Raw genomic sequence first — 23,510 nt, forward strand, 5'->3', positions numbered from 1 at the left:
AAACTATACTTAAAGTGTCAAAAGTAAAAGTGCTTATTATGCAGAATGGCCCCTTTTAGAATAATATGTATTGTATTACTGGATAGTAATTAGTGATGCCTTCATGTGATCATCTCTTTAATGTTGCAGCTTGTAAAGGTGGAGCCTTTTAATTACTTAATACTAGTATAAGCTACAAAATAAATGCAGTTTAGTAAGAAGTACAATATTTGCCACTGACATATAGTGGAGTAGAAGTATAAAGTAGACATAAAATTGCAATATTCAAGTAAAGTACAAGTACCTCAACATTGTGGCCTACATTAAAATATTTGTAGGCTGACAGACATTCCACAACTGCCCATGAAAGATATTTACTTTTGTTTTAGACTCATTGCCAAGCATGAAATGTTGAAATTAAGAAAATCAACAAACCAGGAAATCACTATTTGGGAAAAATGAAAACGTCATATTTCGTCAGCTGCAATAAAAACTGAGCTCCTGCTTCCAGTGTCTAAAATCCAAACTTCACAACTTCAGTTTGAATGCAGCGTATTACGGACACACACATTCTATGTTCAAATGTGAAACAGTATAAATTCATCCTTATACAGAGCCCCTTAAGTCCCAAAAGATGTTTGTTTTTTTTTTACTGTACAAGATACACTTGTAACCACGAGATAATTAATTAATAAATACAACTTGTGAGCACAACATAAAAAACATCAACTTTAGGGACCTCGGCGGCTAAATTGCGATAAAAACACAATATATAAACATTGTGCGTATGGTTTATATACAGTATTTGTGGTCTGATTGTGAGATATTTCCAACAGTCCGTGAAGGCAGCATCCTCATGGGCAGCGTGACTATCTACGCAGCATGCAGTGGTACTGTGGTTTCATGGAAGAGACCGAGGGATCCTTCGTTTGTTTTATAAAGAACAACAAGCTATACACATCAAACTAATCACCAAGAATAACATTGCTGCGTCAGTTTGTTGTTCAGACCCCCGTTAGGTGTCTAATGTCTGTGGGGGATTGATGAAGAGTGAGTAAATGCTAGGCTAACGTTACTTATTCTGGAATCGTTAAAGCAATATAAAACAAACCATTTTGAAACGTTTTAGCTCTATCGCGTTGAATTCTGGGCATTTCTCGCTTTGCCCTCCCTGGTCCTCCCAACTTCTCGCAGCTGCGTCAAGTTGCTATAAGATATGCACACTGTTACCGGAAAGGGATGTATTGCTTGCCTAAAATAAGAGCATACCGTGTGTGCCTTACGGGAACATAAACAAGAACAATATTTACATTCCTCTGTTAAGCGTAATCTATTGGGTTTAAATGTAGTCTACGGAACTATAAGCGGTCATCTACAGCCTTTACTATCGTTGTATTGTTTAACGAACACAACGTACGTCCCCCAAGTGGTTTTATTTTTAAAATGTACACGGAAGCCGTGTGCTCTTGTACTGTCCAGCTTGACACCGGTAGATGCTTCACTCCCTCCATTCATTTCATTCGCGCACAGTCGCATCCTAGCAGCGAGCCCTCCCCTCCTGTTTCTCTCCGCCTGGAAAGATGGCTGCTCCGGTGGTGGCGAGAAGCTCCGGCCCGGCGCTCTGCCCGAGCTTCGCGGAGGTCTGTTCTTTTCTGGAGCGATTCGGAGCGGTACTGGATCTGCCCGAGATGACTTTCCCGCAGATGGAGCGGTATCTGCGGGACACAAAGACAGGTGAGCGATCGGTGGTTAGCTGTGGCGGCGGCGGTGGTGGTGGGGCGAATAAGTGGTAGAAGAGCTGCGACACTCGAGAACCGAAGGAGAAGGGGGTCCCCCACCATCACCACCATCACCATCGTGAGGATGATGAGGAATGCAGAAAACGTAGAGTGTGTGGCCCAACAGCAACACGAGACTGGGGGTTTAGTCCGCGAGCTTCTACGCTTTGTGGCACATTTTGGCCCGGGTCAGAGTCGAGTCCCTCGAAGTAGAAACGCGGGGTTTTTTTGTCCAAGTTTCTGAGGGAATATTTGGACAGAGAAAACGTAGACCGCTAACATAAAGCTAGCCCCACTCCAAATTCGACACACTTTGCGCTGTGTTGTGCTAAAGTTAGGGGAAACGGATACGGACGGGAGTAAAAAATGGGCTCGCGAACGTTACCCAGACGGAGTTAAGTTGGAGTCAAGTGACAGATTGTCGATGGTGTTGTCAAGGCTGGTATCGATCTGTTCACGCTACACTTGGTGGGGGAGCCATGATGCAGCACTGCCTAGTGACCACACACAGCCAACCAGCTAGCTCCGGAGCGTTGTCAGGTGTAATTTTTCACCGGCCTTGCCTCACAGCCAGTCGGGTCTGGAATGACATCAGTGTCCCCTGTGTCTTTGTGTCGACCGTGAGCTCACGAGGGGATCATTTTCTACCTTCGATCTGCGTTATAGACGACTGTCAAAACAGAACGACTGATGTTAGCTGAAAACAAGGGATGTTATTTTTTTTTGGCCGTTGGTAGAGGGTACTGTCAAATCTGCACAGGCGCAGTAGGGAATCTGGCTCCTGCTAACTGGTTAGCATCGACGATCCAACTTTTAGTCAAAGTACAACACAGACCGCTCCACTTGTTTTACCGCGTTATCGTTTGTCAGAAAGAGATGATTTATACTCGCAACTGTCGTGTTTGTAGCTTAGCAAACCGTGTTAGCCAGTCTTGCTTTATAGCTAGCGTGTGTTAAATTACCGTTAACTGTTAGTTATGTTGCTTCTATTAGCCTCTGTACCGTAGCGTTTTACAGAATGAAGTTAGACCCCACGGCTAATATTTCTACCGTAGTTAGCTGTTACACTTCTCTGACATTTCAGACTCGGACATGATTAACTACGTTTTCTTTGTCGGGATTCTGAGTTTGTGTTCCTGTAAAAATAAATAAGTAAATGTAGAAAACTTCAGTTCACTGTGCCAGGCAGCAGAGACAACTGTAATTTCCTGTGAGCCCGTGGGCTCCGTAACAGTCTCACACAGACCACACATTAGAGCTTTATGTTTGTTTGAGTTACATTATGTTCCAAGGTTGTATTTTTAGTTATTATAGCGTGGTTACAAATGCTAATGGACTTTTGTTTTGAAAGCAGAACCTTTTTAACAGTATTATGACAGATTAAACATAAATCCTCACACAATAATTGTCTTGCATCTTTAATACAAAGAAACAATACATTATAAGGGTAAAAAAGAGACTCTGGGAAGGAATGGCAAGAGGTGTGTTTTGATGCAGTCTAGAATAAATCATCCATAATGTCACCATGCTGGTAAATATCATGCATTTTATAGCTTTTCTGCCTGCAGCATTTTTAACAGAGGTCAGGTACATGTCAATATCTGATACCCTCAAAGTAGTCTGTTTTGTATTGAGGCATCTCATCTTATTAATAATAATAATAATATTTCCAATACCATAATGTCATGAATTTTGGAATTCATAAAAAGTTGTAGAACATAATTTTATTCAAAGTTTGGCCAACCAGAGTGTGACTGAACATTCACATCAAACCTAGATTTTTTTCTTCGTGGTATTTAATCATTAGAAAAGAAAGGATTTCAACTCTTATTCTGAAACGGCAGAAAAATACACTCAGTATTGATAACTGGCGAACGATCACTTTTTAAAACGTCTATAAAACATTGGCATTAATCTTAGCTGATCCTCTGCAGTTTGGATGACAAGTCTTAACTGATGAATGTGGTTTGATCTTTACAGACTATAATGAGTCCCTTGAAGACAACCTGAGATTTTATTTAGATATTTTCATAAGCGTTTTCTCTATGGCTGTGTTTACATTTACACAACTCGTGCACTGTACTTGGGAGAAAAGAGGGAACATCTGATCTGAAGTTCTCCAACGTTAGAGTGAAAAAAGTTTTCCTGAAAATGTAGCCGTGAGATTCCGGCGAGCACCCAGGAAGTAGCTGGCACTTCATTTTTTACTAAGATCTGTTTACCAAGCACTCAGTGAACACCGTGAAACATTCAGAAGCTAGCACATCGCCACCAGTTATCTTTATTATACTTTCAGTGCAGAAATGGTTTTTAATAATGACCCAGGCAGTGCAGGAAACACATTGCACACCATAAGCAGCAGTGTGTTTTTATTGTTTATCTCAAAAACATTTAAGTTGCGCTGATAAACCGCCTCCTTTTTGTTCATTCACCAGTGGTTGGTCGTTTTCCAACAGCTGCTGGAAAAAAGATGTGAAAAGAAAATACTCGTGTTTGGATTGAAAAGGCGTCAAGTTGTTAAGTATTTTGTTACACACCTGTTTTTCATGGTTAAAAAAAGGGTAATTTCACACATTCAGTATTATGTTGAATCTTGAACCCACTTTCTATATTGTCATGAACACAACACTGTACCACACTTGGTAATTACAACATTGGCCGTGCGTTGCGATATGATTCACCTGCAGAAGGGAAATGATATTAAGCCTTTCTGGTCAGGGAGGTAAGAGATCAGCGTCGGCTAAATGAAAAAAAACAACCCTGCAGTTGGCTTTGAAGTTTTGCTTCAGGGCACTTTGGCAGGCTGAATGTTAGTCGTGGCAGCGACTTGTGAAAAGTTAATGTGTCTAATCGTCTTCGTTGCAGTTCCTAAACCGCTTGTGGAGCTCCACGTGAAGCTGCTCAGAAAACTGGGGAGGTCTGTGACTACTGACCGCTGGGAAAAATACCTGGCTAAGGTGAGGGCTCTATGTGTGTTTGTAATGTGTTTGGCTTCAGATTCTGCTTAAGCTGCACTTGACATGATAAAACGGGACTGAGCGAAGAGGTCCAGCCATCAGTAAGTCCAGCTGTCTCTGGGCGGAGCTAAGAGACACTTCTCAACGTCTGTGAACCTGCAGACGCTGAGAGCAGAGCGTTCTTTAGTGGGGATGGCGCACAGTCACAGCTCCATGTTTGTCATTTACGCTGACCTTGTGGAGCTTTAGAGTTACTGTGAGGAACTTTTAACGGGTTATGAAACAATCTCATTAATACTGACGCCTCTATATGACCTCATAAGTAAACGAGACCATCAGCGAGAAGAAGCTGTTTCTATAGAGTTATTCTTAAGGCTTATCATTGATGTCGTCGGGTTGGATTCCTCGCCAAGTCAAATCATTCAGGTTCACCAGAAACCCCTTCAGCTCAGACTCCAGCAGGGCCTCCTGCAGAGACCAGGCCTACTGCAGACAGACCCAGATCCTCCAGCAGAGACCGGTCCACCGTGGACGGACCCAGATCCGGCTTTGCTGCAGCCTTCGACCTGCGTTCAGAAGCTCCGGCAGGAGGAGGAAAGCTCAGCATCCGGCAGCAGTATCTCCTCCTCCGGCAAGGAGCAGAGCAGAGCTTCGCCTCGCTACTCTGCCGGTTCCCGCTGGAAGCCAACACTGACACCACGCTGCTGGAGGCCCAGGTCATATTGCTGGGCCCGCTGGATGGAAGGGAGGCACGGGAGAACCAGAACCAGGACTTAGTGGGTCAGACTGTCAGACCCCTGCTGCGGTAAAATGAGAGGTTTTCTAAAGGGAGTCTGGTGCTAGGAAACACTTGAGTCCACAGGGAATGGCCAAAATCAATACAAGATAATAAGTTCCTTGCAGTAACTTTAAGTAGAGTGAGATTCCCACACTAACTGTAGAGCTTTAATTGTGTTTCGGCCAACAGATGGAGGAGACATATGAAATAATAATAAACCGGTCATATCAGCTTTGAGGCAGAGAACTTGTGCAAACAACCTCGTACGCAGTGACAACATCTCTTCATTGTTTCCTGTAGGTTTGCCAGGAGCTGAACAGTACCTGGGCATGGGAGCTGGAACAGAAGGGCTACCAGGAGATGTCCATGGAGTGCAAGTCATGCATCCTCAAAGTATGACATGCCCTGCTTTTACTCCATGTGCTCAGTGCATCTGAAAGACTTGCAGCAACCACATTAAACCCCCCGTTCTCTTTCTTTCCACACATTTCATTCGTTCCCCCTCCAGTATCTCTGCGAGTGTCAGTTCGATGACAACCTGAAGTTCAAGACGGCGATCAATGAGGAGGACCCGGAGAAGATGCGTCTGCAGCCCATCGGTCGGGACAAGCAGGGCCTGATGTACTGGCTTCAGCTGGACCAGGAGCAGAACATCCGGCTGTACACGGAGGAGCAGGACGATCTGGACGGATCCACTTGGAAGTGCATCGTCAGGTATTACTGTTCTGTTAGATACGCACCTCTCGTAGTGTGTCGACAGGTGGCACCACAGTGTCTCGGGCTGCAAACACATCTTTTGTTATTGTTTTCTCTGTTTAAAAAAAATGTAGTTCTTTACAATGTGGATCTTATTTTCTTAGGAAAGTGGTTTTTCATAGTTTTGTTTGGTTCGATTCACATTGCAAATGAACATCAGCCTTGTCTTAAAGGGATCTGACTATTTGAAGTGGGGTTGTATGAGTTACTTCTCCATCGTCGGTGTATTCCTTACAGTAGATGAAGTTTGGAGAAGCAGACCGCACGGGAGCAAAGCAATGTACTGCTGTGGACGGGGGGGCAGCAGCTTCATGTGTTTTAGACACCTAACAATAATCAATATCAGTTGATTTTGTTGGCTATATATAGAATATCTTCATCGCTTTACCTTGCCATCAGACAGCCGTTATCTACGCTCTCTTTAAATTCACAAGACTCCTTTTGACAAAAACAGGGATTTTTCCTCACAGAACACAGAAGTAGCTGGTTAGCTACAGGTTAGCTTGGATTCACCAAAGTCACACTTTAACAAACTAACCGACCGAGGAAGCAATGGACCAGCAACTTCTGTGTTCTGTGAGGAAAAATCCCTGTTTTTGTGAATGGAGTCTGGTGGCTTTGAAGGGAGCATAGACAACAGCTTCAGTTCCCCATCAGAAATGTCTGTCTGATGTAAGATCAAGTGGTGTAAATATTCTGAATATAGCGTACAATTAAACTGATATCGTGTCTAAAATACGTCCACAGCTGTACATTACTTTGCTCCCGTGCTGGTTTAAGTACTGAATACAACCCCACTCCCAAACATCCAAACCATCCCGTTGGCTGTATTAAAGTAGTCTCGTTACATATTTTCATCTCAATGATGACTTGTCTGTCCTTGCTGGATGAGTTTTGAGCCACTTATCAAAATTGTCTTCTCAGGAATCGTACCGACCTGGCCGAGGCTCTGGAGCTGCTGAAGTCTCAGGTTGAACTAAAACAGAATCCGGACCAGGACCAGAACCAGGACCAGGACCAGAACCAGGCTGGTTCCAGAAGCACCAGCCCCACAGAGAAAGATGAAGGTATGCTGGGCTCTTTGGATCGTACAAGTTATATTATGGATGGCAAGATTACAGCTGCAGCCCAACGGATTTCTTTTAAGGCCAAACAAAACATAGCAAAAAATACCAAAAGTAATCAAATTATCTGAAATTGAACAATTGAAAAGTCCAATATCACTCATTACATTATGCCACTGTCACCCTGCAGTAGTAATAATAGTGTATGAACAAGTTAAAATACCCAAGAGGCCAAGATTGATTGTGAAGTACTGAAATAAGTTAAAGAGCTGAATTTGTACTCAAAAACAACACTGTGTCTGTCTGTGTTTTGCCGACTCAGGGGATGGGGCCATTGGAAGCACCAAACCCTCCAGGACCGCTGAGGAACACACTGACAGTGAGAAGGTCGAGCCTGTAAAGGAGGAGGAACCCCTGACACAAGGTACCATGGGTAAGGAAACGACTGGTTATCCTGCTTTTACGCATGTGTCATGAGAAAGGCTCCCGCGAATTAAGATAGAAAATCAGAGAGATGATATGTCATAATAATAAACTTAATTTATAGAGCACTTTTCATACAAGATACGTAGCTCAAAGTGCTTTACAATAAAAAATAAATAAAAATGAGGCAAATTTAGACAATAAAAAGAAAGGAGTACATTTTAAAATATATTGCTGAAAGAAAAAAAATCAGAGACCATTATGAATAATATAAGTGATAAAAAAAATACATCTCATTTAGCTTTTGTTAGGGTATTCCATAATTTTGGAGCAATTAGAAAGCTTTGTTTTGCGTATAATTGTGTGTTTTTAAAAACCCAGCAGTAGAAGATCTGAAAGCTCGTGAAGGATAATAAAACAGCAGAGACTCTGCAATAAAATACGATACTGGGAGCCAATGGAGTGTCACTAAAATCTATGTAAAATGTTCTCTCTTTCTTGTTCTGGCACTACAGTTCAGAATAAGTTGAAATTTTTTCAGTTGACTGTCTCAGAGGACCAGTAAAAGAGCATTGCAATAATGTAATTTCTTTAAAGATGCTGAAAAACATGTTTATGCTTTTTATGTCAAAGGATCGGAACAGCTGTACTTTACTGTTTCTTTAACATTCTCTGTTTGGGATTCAGAGCATAAATATAGCAGCAAACAACTATTAGCTATATATATATATATATATATATATATATATATATATTTTATTTATTTATTATAGTGGACTAACTAATGTCGACCTGAGCAGAGAATGAAGTCACTGTCCCTCCATGTCTGTTGTTATCAGAGCTTCTCTGTGCTTTGTTTCCTGTCAGCACTGTTAGTGCCGTTAGCTGCTAGCCGCCGACTCAGCCACGAAAAGGCTGTTCTGGTCACCTTCCTTATGTGTGTAATAAAATTGAACTCAACAAGCTAGAGCACTGGCCATGCATGTTAATTGTTCCTTTACTAGATGATAGAATCTGACGGATGGATCTGATCGTCCTCGATGTGATGACACCAGTTTAACGGTTTTGTCATTTTTGTTTGGCAGCGGTGAAGCTGGAGGAGACGCAGCCCACCAAGCAGGAAACCACTGAGGCCGAGGTGAAAGAAGAGAAGCTCGACCGCAAATCACCGCCCGTCTTTGACAACCGCGTGAGCACGATCACCACCGTCATCAAGTCGGAATCCAGGGAGGCCGACGCCCCCAAAAACGCTGTGTCGGTCGTCATGGCGCCAGGCGCAACAGCCCCGAAACAGGAGCCGAACAAGGGAGGGGAGGCGGAGCGGGCGGTCGTCAGGAGCAGCCAGCAGGCCAAGATACCACTGAAGAAGAGGGAGCTTAAGATCGCGGAGAGCTACCACGCCAACCACCTTAACAACACTAACAACAACAACAGCAGCAGCAGTATTATTGTTTGCAACCCTTCAGTGATCCAGACCAAGGACGGGAAAGAGGGGAAGTTGCCCAGCTCGTTGACGCCCCCTGGTGGTCCGGCTGCCTCACAACCGCAGCAGCAGCTGGTGGTCACCGCATCCAGGCAGGAACTGAGCAACGGGAGAGCGTTTCTCCCCGTGCCGCACAAAGAGGGACAAAACGGAGTCATAGGGATCATAGGTCAAGTCGGTGTCATAGGTCACGTGGGGGTCATCCGCAGCCCATCCGAGCGCCACAGAGCCTCCGGCGCCGAGCTGCAGGAACAGAACGGGCCCAGTTTAGACCAGCGGGACTCCAGAGCTGAGCAGGAAGAGAGGGAGGTCAGCCGGCAGTCGGTGCTGGTGAGGAAGGGACCTGTCGAAGGGGAGGCGGTGGCAGCAGCCATCACTCCTCCTCCTCCTCCTCCTCCTCCTCCTCCTTCTGCGGCGATAGATGCTCAAACGGCCAGAAAACTACCGTCACCGCCATCCTTAAAATCTGATCCGCTCCCTGAAGCTGTAGGGAGAAAAGTAGTTTCCGTTAGCCTTTCCCCGCTGTCTCTGTCCCTAGAGGACCCCAAAAGACAGACGGCAGGAGACCTGGGTGAAAACACGACAGAGGAGCAGTCAGACAGGGGGACAAAAAGTGGCAGTCGCGAACAGAAGGATGACACCGTGGACGAGAGGACAAGAGAGGTGTCTGGACACCCCTTGGCAGAAGAAGCAGGTACAGATGACCATGAAATGAATAAAAGCACTTTAGGAAAGTCGGAGGTGGAATCTGGGAGCACCGCTCCACTTCTAAAAGCGGACCAGCAGGACACAAAGGACCACCAGGGAGAGGGGGTCAACGGCGGGCTGGCTGCCCAGGTGAGGGTGAAGGATGCTGGGCTGGGATCAGGGGAGAAGCAGGGTCCCCTGGAGGAAGCCTCCTCTGAGCTCCAGAAAGAAGGAATCAGGTTGAAGATCAAGATCCCCCCCCACCGGAGAAACAAGTTAAAGGGGAAGGGGGGAAAGGAGGAGGAGAAGGAGAGGGAGCAGGAGGCGCAAGACGACGGGAGGCTGCTGAGGAGATCTGCAAGGATTTGCCGGTATGTGTGTGATAAGATTCAGGAAACTGGGGGGATTTGATTTGAAAATAAACTTTGTATTTGTCTGTCTGTTGTAATCTGACAATAAATTCAGTCCTGTCTGTGCCTTTTTTCTTGAAGATCATCTGCTTTGCCAACATGCAGGCCGAGCTCGAAGGCGGCTGACAGCCAGAGAAAGAAACCGCAAAAAATACAGGCACTGCCCGGCAGAACGAGGGAGGAAGAGGAGGAAGAGCAGCAGAGCTCAACTGCAAAGAAAGATGACAAAACAGTACCTGTTGGGCTAATAAGGAAACAGAGGGTAATCAGTTTCTAAACGTGTGTCTCTGTCAGAATAAACACATACGACTTGGGTTAAACTTTCCTTCTTTTTTTTTGGTCTGGTCGACTGTTTCTCTCTCTCTCTCTCTCTGTCTCTCTGTCTCTGTCTCTGTCTCTCTCTCTCAGGGTAAACGGAGGCATCGGCGCCCCCGATGGTCCAACATTCGCGCCAAGAGACGCAAACTGATCGAGGGAGAGGAGGTGGAGGCGGAGGGCAGGGGGGGGAAACAGGGAGACGGGGAGAGCGAGGGGGGGAGCGACTCGGAGGAATCGTGCAAATCAGAGGAGATTCCCAGCGAGGACGCCTGCAGTCACTGTGGCCTGCCAAACCACCCCGAACTGGTAAAAGACTCTTTTATCATACACATATATTTGGATTATTTTGCTTCAGGCTGTTTTTCTTTTTCTATGATTTGTGCAAGGCCCTGTGTTTTGAATTAAGGGGAAATCTTAACGCCACAGCATGCAATGATGTTGAAGACATTTGCATCTTTGAGGCAACATTTTGGGGAAGTTCTCCTGATTCAACGGGACAAACCACCAGGGACAGTGCACATTCATCAACATTTCAGTTTCCGCCTCAATGTAAATGTGCCTGAGTTAGCTAGAGAGCTCATTTTCATCTGTAGCCCCTGGGCAGGTTATTTTAGTGGCCTGTTGATCTTGTAATTGTTCCACTGCCGGTCCTTTGTGCAGAAGCAAAGCCGATTCAAAGGCTCGGTTGTCTCAAAGTGTCTCCACGGTCTGCGTTTGTGTCCTCAGATCCTGCTGTGTGACTCCTGTGACAGTGGGTACCACACTGCCTGTCTGCGGCCGCCGCTCATGTTGATTCCAGATGGACAGTGGTTCTGTCCCCCCTGCCAGCATGTAAGCTCTGTGTGTGTTTGTGTGTGTGTGTGTGTGATGGAGAGGGGGACTGATACTTAAGAACATATGAAGCACATTTGATCTCTTCATCAAACTGTCAAGTAGTCCGTATATCAAACTAAGAACCTCTGAAGTCGTTCCGTGTGGTCAGTAGAGTCTGAAGAGAGTCGGTGGTTTGTATAAAGGTTCATATTGACCGTTCAGTCTTTTTATTGACACCAGACCTCACTACACTCGGGGCTCAACAGTAACTTTTAATATCCAGGCTGGCGTCAGCTTTAGTTGGCCGAATCTAAAACAATATGGCTGCTATTTTTAGTCACCTTATATTTTCAGTAATTAAGATACTATGCTCAATAATGAAAATGTGCATGTTGTACATGCTTTGCAGTATATACAAAATGTCCTTGTTTTTTGTTCAGATTCATCTGGTTCTTTGTCAGTTGAATCAATTTGCACTTTTGTTTGTGATGTTGACGGGTCAGCTTGACTTGGTTCACCATTGTCTTTACAGCAGGCCTGTCCACACGAGTAAACACACGACACACGTGCAGCGTTGTTGCTGCTTCCGGTTCTGACTTTAACAGCAATATTTAAACATCACTAATGCAACAAATATTCAAAATGTATTTATTTCAGGGTGCACGTTTTGCTGGTTGCTGTCCCCTTTTTCTCCATGTGTTAAAAAGCGACACTGATTAATGACATTTAATGGTTGCCTATTCCTCAAAATGCTTTCCGATGGCAACACTTGGTCAAATATATTATATATAAATATATTTAGATTTTATTTCTCCAGTTTTTCATGTTGCCTAAACACAAGCTGGTGAGAAAGAACTCAAGAATTTAATTTAAATCAGGAACTATTTGATCAAAGGATTAGGTCAAAGGTGTGATTAGTTGATAAGATTACAAATACACCAGCTTTCAGTACTTTAAAGTCGTCGATACTCGGTGCTTGGGACACATTTCAGTGGCACTATTTGAGTGTTGAGTTTCTCTATTGAACGGGACATTTTAGAAGAGAGGTTTTCTAACGTTTAATGTGTTTTTCTGGGTTTTCCTCCGTTCAGAAGCTGCTGTGTGAGAAACTGGAGGAGCAGCTGCAGAACCTGGACAGTGCTCTGAAGAAAAGAGACCGAGCAGAGAGGAGGTACACACACACACACACACACTCTCACTATGATCGACTTTCTGAAAAAAACCTCTCAAGTCAAAAGAATGTGGATTGACCCTCCTCTCTCCCTGTCTGTGTAGGAGGGAGCGGCTGGTGTACGTGGGAATCAGTGTGGAGAACATCATCCCTGTGAGTAAAAGAGTTTTATATATATAATATATATTCATTCATCAGTGTAAACATGGTCTCATAATAATAATTACCGTAATAATATTATGAATGAAGATTTCAAACATGGGGAATAATGTGATTACTTCAGTGCATCTTAATATCCATTTTAATATGTTTTAATGCCGTTGAAATGTGATTGGTCACTGTGAGTTGCTACCATTCTACTCAGGGCTCTGAGGTTGAGTCTGTATCTCAATACAAGTATCCTGGAATTATGATTGATTGATTCTCTCTCATTGAATCTTTACATTCAGCAACTGGTGAAAAGATTTCTATTTTTATTTTAGAAAGAAGTCGTGCTTTTCCTTCGAGGCCCAAAAGGAGACACTCTGCCTGTTTTAAAGCCCTCACATTGCTCTCTATGATCGGGTTGGATGGTGTGCCTCGTCTGTCTGTAGACTGAACCAGTGGCATAGTCTTATTCATAAGGCTTTCTTTTTTCCTACAGTCATCAAGTTATTGTCTTCACATCCTGCTATCTGTCCCTAAAGGTCTAAAGGTCTAAAGATCTACTATCTGTCCTCCCTCAGCGTGCAATCGGTTACAAAGTCACCTGAATCTTCAGGAGCTGGTCTCATTGGTCGAATTTAAAGTGAATCCAAATGACTTGGAAGTCTGGCTGTAGATGTTTTGAACGTCTTTTGATTTCTTATAATTCTGCAAGCGTGTCCTATGTGCTGCTGCCTGTCTCGGCCAGGACAGCCTTGAGAAAGACATTTTTTAAAGTCTTTTAACTTCTGGTTGAATAAAGGTTAGATTCTGAGCGAAGAAGCTAGCTCACATTTTGCAGTTGTAGCACTACAATGGCCGTCTCAAGGGAGGCAGTAGTTTACAGTCAGCACTGGGGCTTCTGAGTTGGACCGACGGGAAACACAAATGTTTTAATTGCCATCGATCTGCAATTTCCAACATTTGAACGCAGCACAGAACAGATTAGACGGTCTAAACTTGATAAACAGACTTAAACCAAACTTGACATTTTGGCCATCTGTTTGATGTAAAATTCAAATAAAGAATTTGTCTCAACTGTTTGTTCTTTTAGGAGGGAAATGAAGGAGAAGAGGAGAAGTCTACGAAGAAGAAAGATCCCAAAAAGAGCAAAAATCTGGGGAGGAGATCAACCAGAACCAGGAAGCACATCAGCTACAGGTGGGTGTGGCCTGGGGGGGGGTTAAAGGTACACGTGGGCTGTTTTCTTTTGCTGCCATCATCTGTTAAAAAAGCGTGAATGGACTGCTTCCAGTGTCTGAAGAGTACAGTACACCTGCAGTGATGACTTACCTTCATCATAACTGTGAGAGGAAATGGTTCAAATGGCCGCACGCTGTCATATTTGCTAGCAGATTAAAATTCTGCAATTTGCAAATTTTGTGTGCGTGTGTGTGCGTGTGTGTTGCAGGTTTGATGACTTTGACGATGCCATTGACGAGGCTATAGAGGAGGACATCAGGGACCTCTGTGGAGGTGAGATTTCACGCAGTTGACGAAGTGATGAACGCTGATGAACTGCAGCATTAGAGACATTTATGTTATTAATTGTTTAATACATTTAAATTCTGCCCTTCAACAGCAGCTCGGTAGGTTGATGAATACATCCGTATTTGAAAGAGTTGAACCACAGTTATGTGTGTATATTCTGAACACGAGCAGAAAAACGACGACATTCAAAGAGGACCTGGGCATCTGGCAGGAAAATACCACTTTCATGATGGCTTAGTTTAAATGAGTGTTCCAGTGAGCCAGCTTAACACCTCAACGGAATGCAGCCATTGTCCAGCGCTTGGAGCAGGGTTGTTGTCATTTTTTAACCCTTGCACCTTAAAGTTAACCGCCATTAAACAACAAAAGGGAAAAATAAGAAGAACTTTAACCCCCAACCTTTTTTTTCCTCCATTTCCTGTCCGCAAACTCAACCAAATGGACATAAACCAAAAGAAAGCTTCTTTGTATCGCTATTTTGCTGCACAGACTGAAAGCGAGAATGGAGTTGAGCGAGCGCACAGCCGGGAGAGTTTTTCTTTCCAGTCGGCGTCATCCGGTCTGATCGCCATGGTTTTGTTTCTCCAGAAGTTCATTCTGTTTCAACTGTTCGCAGACGGGCCGCTGCGGGTATTTAGTTTTTCCGGCATCCCCTGCTTGTCCCCACCCCGCAGTAAGCGCAATACCTACAGTGGTTTGGTGTGAATCCAGCTCTAGGAGCATATTGTAGGAGCAATATGTCTGTAAAGAGCAATTACAGAAAGCCATGAAGGTCCTGTTCAAAATATCGAACTGTGTTTAGAATCTCACAATATTATCATAATAATTTCAACCCTGATGCAAGATATATAGTCAGTATACATTCATTATCCACGATGCCATGCAGGTAGAGATTCATGATTCCCCCACCTCTAAATTTAACTTGGTGCCAAAGTTTCCCCTTAACGTTAACTTGAACCCACCGTTATGATGCAGGAGCGGGGCGAGGCCGAGACATCGGCGCCATCCTGTCAGAGGAAGGAGGGAAGGGGAGCCAGCGGCCAATCAGAAGCCAGGCCAACTCTGCCAGGAACAGGAAGAGGCGGAGACTGAACGACCTGGAGAGTGACAGCACGGCGGCAGAGAGTGAAGACGAGTTCATGCTCAGCAACAGGTAACACACACACACGCACCTTTCCTCTCTCCCTGTGTTTCTTTCTCTCCCTCCTTGTTCACACTTAACCAAAAAAAATCGCTTGCTTCCCTCCGGCTCACCGTTCTCTTCCTCTTCCCCCCCTCAAAGCTCAGAGGATGAAGATTTCGCTGCGTCAGGGCCTGAGGATGACGAGGCCGAAGACGAAGACGCGGGCAGCGCGGACAGTGGGTCCCGCCCCAAACGGGCGGTGAGAGGGGTGCCCAAACAGCGACCCAGCAGGACCCAACGCAGGGGCAGGAAGCGGCCGAGGCGGCGGCGGAGGCGCTCCTCCGAGGAAGAGGAGGAGGACAGCGATGAAGAAATGGGTGAGTGCACGGCGATGGGAATTGCTCTGCGTTACAGTTGCAGAGTTGATCGAGATAAATGAGAATCACTTTCGTCAAGGGAGCTCCCACAAATAGGCTTTTTCTGTCTTTGTTATGATCGTGTCTGTCTGACATATAAAGGTCGGGATAGAAAGACACGAAACAAGCTTCTCCTCCAATTTACTACGGTGACATCACCAGCATGCGCTCTCTCCTCAATGATAACAATTGAAAAAGACGCTGGCGCTCAGAAAAAAACCCACTATGTGTAATGTCAAACTTTTTCTGGTTCCAGCTTCTCAAATGAGGATATGAATATCTTCGGGTTTTTTAAGTTGTGATGGGTATTTTAACAATTTCACTTCTACTAATTCAAACTTCTACTAATCGATCATCAAAACGATCAAATAATCCATAAACTGTCCCTTGTTCTCTGCAGGCTCAGATCAGTACAGCGACATGACCGACAGCGACGCCGAAAAGAAGAGGCGGGGCCTGAGGCGCGGCCAGCGGCAGCAGGTCAACTACCGAGAGACGTCCGAGTCGTCGGACAACTCCCGGGCCTCCGCCAAGAAGGTCAAGGTTAAACCCCGCGGCAGACCTCGCAAGGAGCATCTCTCCAGCGACTTCAGCAACGGTCGGTCATCTCCTCTCAGATCTCACTCTGAGCGTGTGCACTAGTTCACACTGATTCACATTCAGTTTCACTGGGTTTCTATTCAAGTATTATCTCTGCGAGGGATGAATTGGCTCAGCAGTTTTACTGCAGACCGAAGATTTAAATCCTTCCTCTTTCTTTTTTTCCTTTTAGCGTCGCCTTCTTCACGAGACACAGAGGACGATGATGACTATGAAGATGAGGAGGTAGATGACCAGAGGAGAAGAGTGAAGAAGAGGAGAAGAGAGGAGGAAGACCTCCGGAGAAACAGAGCGAGGCAAAAGCGAAGGAGACATGACGAGGACGAGGAGCGCGAGAGAGGGAGGCGGCTGAAGAGGAAACTCCTGGAGCGGGAGAAGACAGACAAAGACAAGGCGAGGAGGTTACAGAGGACAGAGAGAGAGGAGGAGGAGGACCCCGAGAAGATGGGCCGGGGGAAGAGGAGAGAGATCCTGTCGCAGCAGCGCCGCAAGCGGCTCGCTCAGATGCTGAAAAAGAGGCGTCCTTCGACGGACGAGTCGGAGGACTCTGAGGAGTCGGAGACGTCGTCGTCGGAAGAGGATCGTCCGGTCCGCAAAAGACTCAACCGCATCGACTCCGATGACGATGACGAGGAAGGCGGGGGGGAGGAGGTGGAGGTGGTGGAGGAGGAGGAGGAGGGGGAGGAGGGGGGGGGGGAGGCAGAAGAAGGCGACGATGAAGAAGTGTTCAGCGGTGGAGAGGAGGGCTGACAGCGACACTCAGGAAAAGGGGAGGGGCCGTAGCCTGTCTCCGTCAAACAGACATCAGACCTCCAAGGGCCCAGCGAAGCCTGGGGCTGGGAGTCCCACCTTGCCCAGGGACAGTGCAGGATCAGGCGGGCAGGGTAGGCACAACGGCCCCTCACATCCAGAGGAGGGGGAGCAGGACAAGGAAGAAGAGGAGGAGGAGGACAAAGAAGAAGAGGAGGAGGAGGAGGGGGGCCAGACAGACTCATTAAACTCTGCCCAGAACAGTCCGCAGTCGTGATGGCTGTGTTTGTGTGAATAACGCTTGCTTCTTTGTCTTTTTTTTTCTTCTTTTTTTTGTAACTGTCAAGCCTTTCACCCACACCACCACCTTTTGAAAACTGGATCTCCCTCCCCACCTCCTCCTCTTTCCTCGTCTTGCTCTTCCTCTTCGCTATTGTGTTGAGAGCGCTTTCCACGGCCACGTACTGTGACCTCACAACCACAAAACTCACGAGCTACGCATTCACGCTCATCTTCACCTCTGGCAGAACGGAACCAGCCAGCCGGGCCAAAAAAAATAAAAAAAACCATCCTGGCCAGGACATTCATGTTTCAGTGGTTGCACTCGCGCACAGCCGGAGGTCCTCGTGACCCTCTGAAGTTCTCTTCTCTGCCGGGTCCAAGCAGCAGGATGACGGTGGATTCTTCCCATTTGGGTTCAGGGCTGAATTGGTCACAGGAGTCTGTTTGTAGCGTACATCTACCTAAAAGCACTTCCTCATTCTCATAGCACTTAATGACCCACCGCCAAGGAGGGTGTCAGTGGCGAACCCAACACTTTGGATCATGTGACCTGATGGTTAGAGACACCAGAGTTGATCGCCACAACAACAATAAAAAGCAAAGCTTCCTCTAGTATCTACGCATGCAGATAGATGTGGTTTTTATTTGTCCAGGTTTTGAGATCCACCCCAATACCGTGGTAATGAATTATGTTTTTGGTGCTCACAACGGTGTTTTCATTGTTGTGTTGCTGTACTGGAAAAAGTACCCAGTATCCTTAGGGGCCGATCACACAAAGACGTGTTACTAACTTTTATGCGTCTCCAAAAAATGCTTTGAAAACGCTTGGGACATACACATAGACTGTATATACAAAGTGAACATAGTCATCGTGACGTCACCCATTGGACTCTCGCTTTGAAGCCTCGAGTTTGGCGATTTTGCCGTTGCCATCTTGGATTACGGCCGTCGCCATGTCGGTTTTTTTGGCAACCAATGAACAGAAGTGACCATATTTGGAATGTGGAGCAGTGACGTAGAGACGCCGTATACGTCTCTGATAGCGGCCGTGACCTGTCAATCACAGTAAGCCCGCCCTAAAGCATCCTCTGCTTTATGGTCTGTTTGACTCTAAATGGAACATAATTTACGAAATGAACATCATGCTGTATTGAAGAAGACTTGAAACTAGAGACTGAGACCATAAACTCATGTTTACAATGTTTACTGAGGGAATAAATCAAGAGAAGAGTAATCTTCTCATAGACGTCTATATAATTTTTGCAACCGGAGGAGTCTCCTCCTGCTGGTCAGTAGAGATAATGCAAGTTTTAAGAGACTTCAGCATTGGCTTCACTCCTGGCCGTACCATGAGAAAACCATGTTGTTTTTGTGGGCGATGCGTTTCTAGCGACACATCTTGGTGTGATCGGGTCCTTACAGGCCGGGGACATTAGTTGCATGTCATACCCGTCTCTCTCTCTCTCTGTCCATGTTTCCTGTCTCTCTCTCTCTCTATGCTGGAGAAAAGACCAAAAGTGATCTTGTTAAAAGTAAGTCACTTGAGTTTTAAATGCACCTTTTTTCTAGCTCAGTGAGCACCACAAACTAAACAAGGATTCAGCTCCATTGTGTTAAAAAAACAAAACATCTGCATGGTTAGACCCTACTCGAGGTACATAAGAAAATGAGTTTTTTTGGTTGTAATTTGGCTCCTTACAGCGAGATGCTACTTCTAAGTAAACCTGGACCCGATCATGACCTAGATGACCTAATGATGTAAAGCGGGTCAATGGCTGCCTTACTTCTGTTCAAACTACAGTCCTGATCATTAGTTGATCCACAGAAGGACTGGGGCTCCAGAAGGTGGTCCTGAAACGGTCCAGCAGCACTTAACGGTGCATTCAAACAATTCATCCATTCAAATAATCAGCAGGTAATCGATAATGGAACTAATCATTAGTTGTAGCCCTTCTAAATATACCGTTTACCTTCCAACACTTTGTAATATGGACTTTTTCCAAGTGGCTAACAAGATATAAAGTGACTTTACGTCATTGAAGTTGACGAGGATCACCTGAACACTGACCGCCATGTTGTTGTATGGCGGGATACTGTTGGCCGCACAAGATTCAGCACTTGTGCGCTCAATTTAGAAATGCTTGCTCCTTTAAATGCAGACTTTTAAACTCAGTTTGGAGTGAACTTGTGTATTTCAAACTTTCTCAAGAAAAAAACAAATGAATCAACGACGACATCGTCGGAACAGAATGAGAATGATCCTTATTCATTTGTTTGTATGAGGTTCATCTCCATAGTCGGTGTTCTACTACAGTACATGGAGTTTGTAGAAACGGACAGGAGCAAAGCGATGTACTGCTGTGGACACCTAAAGGAATCGATGACAGTTCAAGTTTACGCTATATGTTTTATAGCTTAACCTCGCTGTCAGACGGGGAACTGAAGCTGGTGTTGATGCTTTTTTCAAAGCCACAAGACTCCTTTGACAAAAAAAGTAATTTTACCTCAGAACTGCCTCGATCGGTTAGTTGGTTTGTGTTATTGTGTGACTTTGATAAACCCAGGCTAACCCGTAAAAACACCAAAGTCACTTAATAACAAACTAGTTAACTAAAAAATTTGTTTTTGTCAAAGGAGCCTGGTGGCTTTGAAGAGAGCGATTTAACGGCTTCTACTCCCCGTCTGAAAGGTCTGACGGCTCAATGAAGCTGTGAAAGTATTCTAAATATAGCGTACACTTACACTATATATTGTTATTTCTAGGTGTCTAAAGTAGGCTTAGCCCCGTCCACAGGAGTACGCTGCTTTGCTCCCGTCCTGGTACTCCTATTTCTATAAACATACATCGTAACACACCGACTATGGATAAGCACCTCGTACAACCCCAATTTAAACCCTCTAACATCCCTCTACAGAGCTGAACTAGGCCCACATTCTGGATCCAGGTAGCTCCCTGGATGCTCTCTCCCGACAGCCACAGTGTTCGGTTCTCAGACTGGTCACTCATTGGCTCCACACGGTCCGCCCCACCTCGGCTCGGTGGAGACCATGTTTTGCTGTACATACTTTGCCTGTGCGCCGTTCCTTGTAAGATAATAGATGTTCTGTTCTCTCTTAGTCCTCTTGTAAAATATAGTGTTCTATTTTCTATATGACGGAGAGGAGGAGAGATGCTGCTGTGAGCGATGTGTGGACCGATGAGGTTTCCGCTGCCAGTTCGTCCACGGTTTGCTCCTTTTTGTTTGGAGATTCCTGCAGGCCGTTGACTTTTGTGTGAAGTAAGACCAGCGAGGAGCCCGTTCACCAGGAGAATGTCCCAGAACTGTTGCAGAGAGACGGAGTACTGCTCACACTCAGCCCCGCGTGCACGCCGGTGAAGGAGTTTATAAGCTTTAGTTCCTGGTCACTTTGAACATCTAATGATTCCCCTTTTTAGACGCAGGAAGTCAGACTCAAACGTTTCTGATAGATCCTTGCAGATCTTTTATTTATTTGTAAGTAAGTTGGAAGCGGCTGAAATGGATGATGTCCACACTCTTCAGTCTGGATTTGTCAAACTTTTAAGATGAAATCTTCAGAATGCTCTAAAGCGAGCAATAAAACACTTTTACTAAGCGACTCACTTCTACTTACAGCAACGTGTGATCAAGAGATCCCACCATTGATCTCCTTTTACAATACGTCCGCCATGTTCTGTGCAATCAAATATATTTATAATATATCAATTTATAGATGGGGATGAAATAATTAGAAAAATTACTGAAATGGAAAATTAAAACAAAACTAAACTGAAGCATGAAAAGTGATTGTAAAACAAAATCACCGTGATATTTATTTTAGTTTGATCCCCTGATAAGGAAATATTAGGACAATGAACAGACTAAAACTACCTTATTCTGAATTATACGCATCATGTCCCAGAAGATGAACTTTTTTAATTCCTAAGAAAAGTGATCGTTTGGATCTTGGGCTGTAAGAAGGAGTGAAAGTGACATTTTTTTACTTTTTTAATCTTTAATCCAAAATGTGACTTGGATCAGTTTGATAAATCCGTGATCTGATGAGACGGGAGATCCTCCAGAGTTGGGTTCACATCCAACGCTTCCCTTTCTTTCGAGCTCTGTTCTTAACGACCTGGCCTCCTGATGAGCTATGAAGAGCCCTGGTTCCTCACGTACAACACAAAGCAGCTGAAGCCACCAAAAACATTTCAAGTATGTTCATATTTTGAATTGGCCTCCATCCAACTTACTAACACAGTTTACTCTCTTATGAACTCTCAAGCTGAAGGTGCAAGAAATACATTTGTTTTAAGAAAAAGGAAATGCAGTGATCGATGTGGAAAAACTCCTTTAAACCAGCAAGGATTCGAACCGTGAAAGACATCTACTTTTATACAGTGAAGAGTTGGAGAGCGAGTTTTGGAGTTTTATGGTTCACATGTCAGATGGAAATCCGACTGATCATGTAAATGTGTATTTTGTAACATAACATCTTGTGAAATGCTTCCGTCACTAGTCAGAGAAATGTCCAATGATTTGTAAAGGTCGCCGTGAAACTGGAGATGCACATAAAGAGAAACAGTCGGATGAGAAAGAAATTACATTTGGTTCCATGAAGTTTTTTTAGTGAGTCGGCACTTTATTACAGTTGCCTGTGTGTACCGATCGTGTCCTAACGAGTGCTGATGTGCAATCTGTGAAAGGTCAACAGCTCATAGAGGCGTTCACCAGTGGTCCGGTTATTAGATCATGGTCTGAAACTTTAGTCGACAAATGTTGTATCCTCTACGATAACTTTAATGAACATACCATAATGATTCAAGAAAACAAACTAATCAAGTCTTTACCTCACCTTATGGTAGTGCTTTACATTCAGCCTTGGAGACATTGGGGGGGGATCAGAATTACTGGTTGAGTTCTTTTTCTGCACAAATGTCGGCATTAAAACTTTAGTTTTGGGTCACAAGAACTTCTGTTTGCCAAAAGCATCAAATAGGATGTAGTGTAACTGGGATGACTGGTACATACTGGCCCCGCTCTCTCAGGCTCTAATGTGGGCTACTAAATTACTAAATGTTCTTTCAGGTACTTTCCTGAAGTTGAGCAGCTGTTGTTGGACTCCATTGTGAGGGGGGGGAATAACACCAATTAGATCAAATGCTTTTCAGACAGGTTGTGATCTCATTTAAAATACAGCTTGTGTCTAGATTTTAAACAGGCTTTTCTGGAAAAAACCCTTAATGCAGCATCTTGATCATCACTGATTTATTTTCCTTTACGAGCTGGACTCTCCTCTGGAGGCAGAACCAACAGTCTGTCACCAGATGTGTTTTCTCACTATGATCTGACAGCATTTAGATATCAATGATGGTAAAAAAGCCTCTACGAACTCTTTGAAACAAGATGAATCCCCCCGCCTGTGTTGGCAGTAAGGAGAGATCAGGCTAATGTGTGTTGATGCCCCCCCCCCCCAAAAAATAAATAAAATCATTCCACTGAACCCAGTGTGCATCTGTGTTCGGCACTTGTGGCAGAATCTGTTGGTTTTAAAATGTTGGATCTGCATTCTGGAGGTGAATGTGGCTCCTTCCATGTCTCTGTTGTACCGTTACTGTAGTATTGCTGTAACATGAATGTTTTCTAAGTTATTAAAACCAACATCCCAGGCATCTCCTCAAAAACACGCTGCGTCTTTGCCTTATTTTAAGTCCTGATATTATGAGTGGATGTAAAATTAAGGTTACATTAAATATCTTATTATTATTATACTGTTATTTTTATTTTCTATTATTGTAATTAATAAGTATTGTATGTATGTAATAATTGATGTCCTGATTTAAACAAAATGTTTATATTAAGTAAATATTTTTGTCCGTTTTAATTGGTCTTTTTATTTTATTTTATTTTAATTTCAAACAAAAAGACAGACTTTGAAAGGCACGTGAGGGCTTCGAGTATTGTTTTACGTTTTTGTGCATTTTATTTTGAATGGCTCCACCGGAAGCTTGATTGACTGATTGTGTCTGTCTTTACAGCTTGGTACAGT

At 44.5% G+C, this 23,510-nt stretch overlaps 1 protein-coding gene across 1 annotated transcript; it reads left to right on the forward strand.

Moving 5' to 3' along the window:
* Window positions 1-1,470: 1,470 nt before the first annotated feature.
* On the forward strand, window positions 1,471-23,145 carry rsf1a (remodeling and spacing factor 1a). The gene is given in 19 exon segments (XM_076112068.1): window positions 1,471-1,713; window positions 4,623-4,714; window positions 5,793-5,885; window positions 6,001-6,206; window positions 7,173-7,315; window positions 7,635-7,736; window positions 8,821-10,276; window positions 10,397-10,577; window positions 10,724-10,939; window positions 11,360-11,464; window positions 12,538-12,617; window positions 12,722-12,770; window positions 13,855-13,961; window positions 14,212-14,276; window positions 15,267-15,444; window positions 15,574-15,791; window positions 16,231-16,428; window positions 16,603-17,117; window positions 17,119-23,145. Coding segments are annotated over 19 exon segments (4,497 nt in total). The 5' UTR covers window positions 1,471-1,559; the 3' UTR covers window positions 17,458-23,145.
* Window positions 23,146-23,510: the final 365 nt, after the last annotated feature.

The sequence above is a fragment of the Anarhichas minor genome, unplaced genomic scaffold (assembly GCF_050575085.1).
Source record: "Anarhichas minor isolate MPS153535 unplaced genomic scaffold, ASM5057508v1 ptg000046l, whole genome shotgun sequence".
NCBI lineage: Eukaryota > Metazoa > Chordata > Actinopteri > Perciformes > Anarhichadidae > Anarhichas > Anarhichas minor.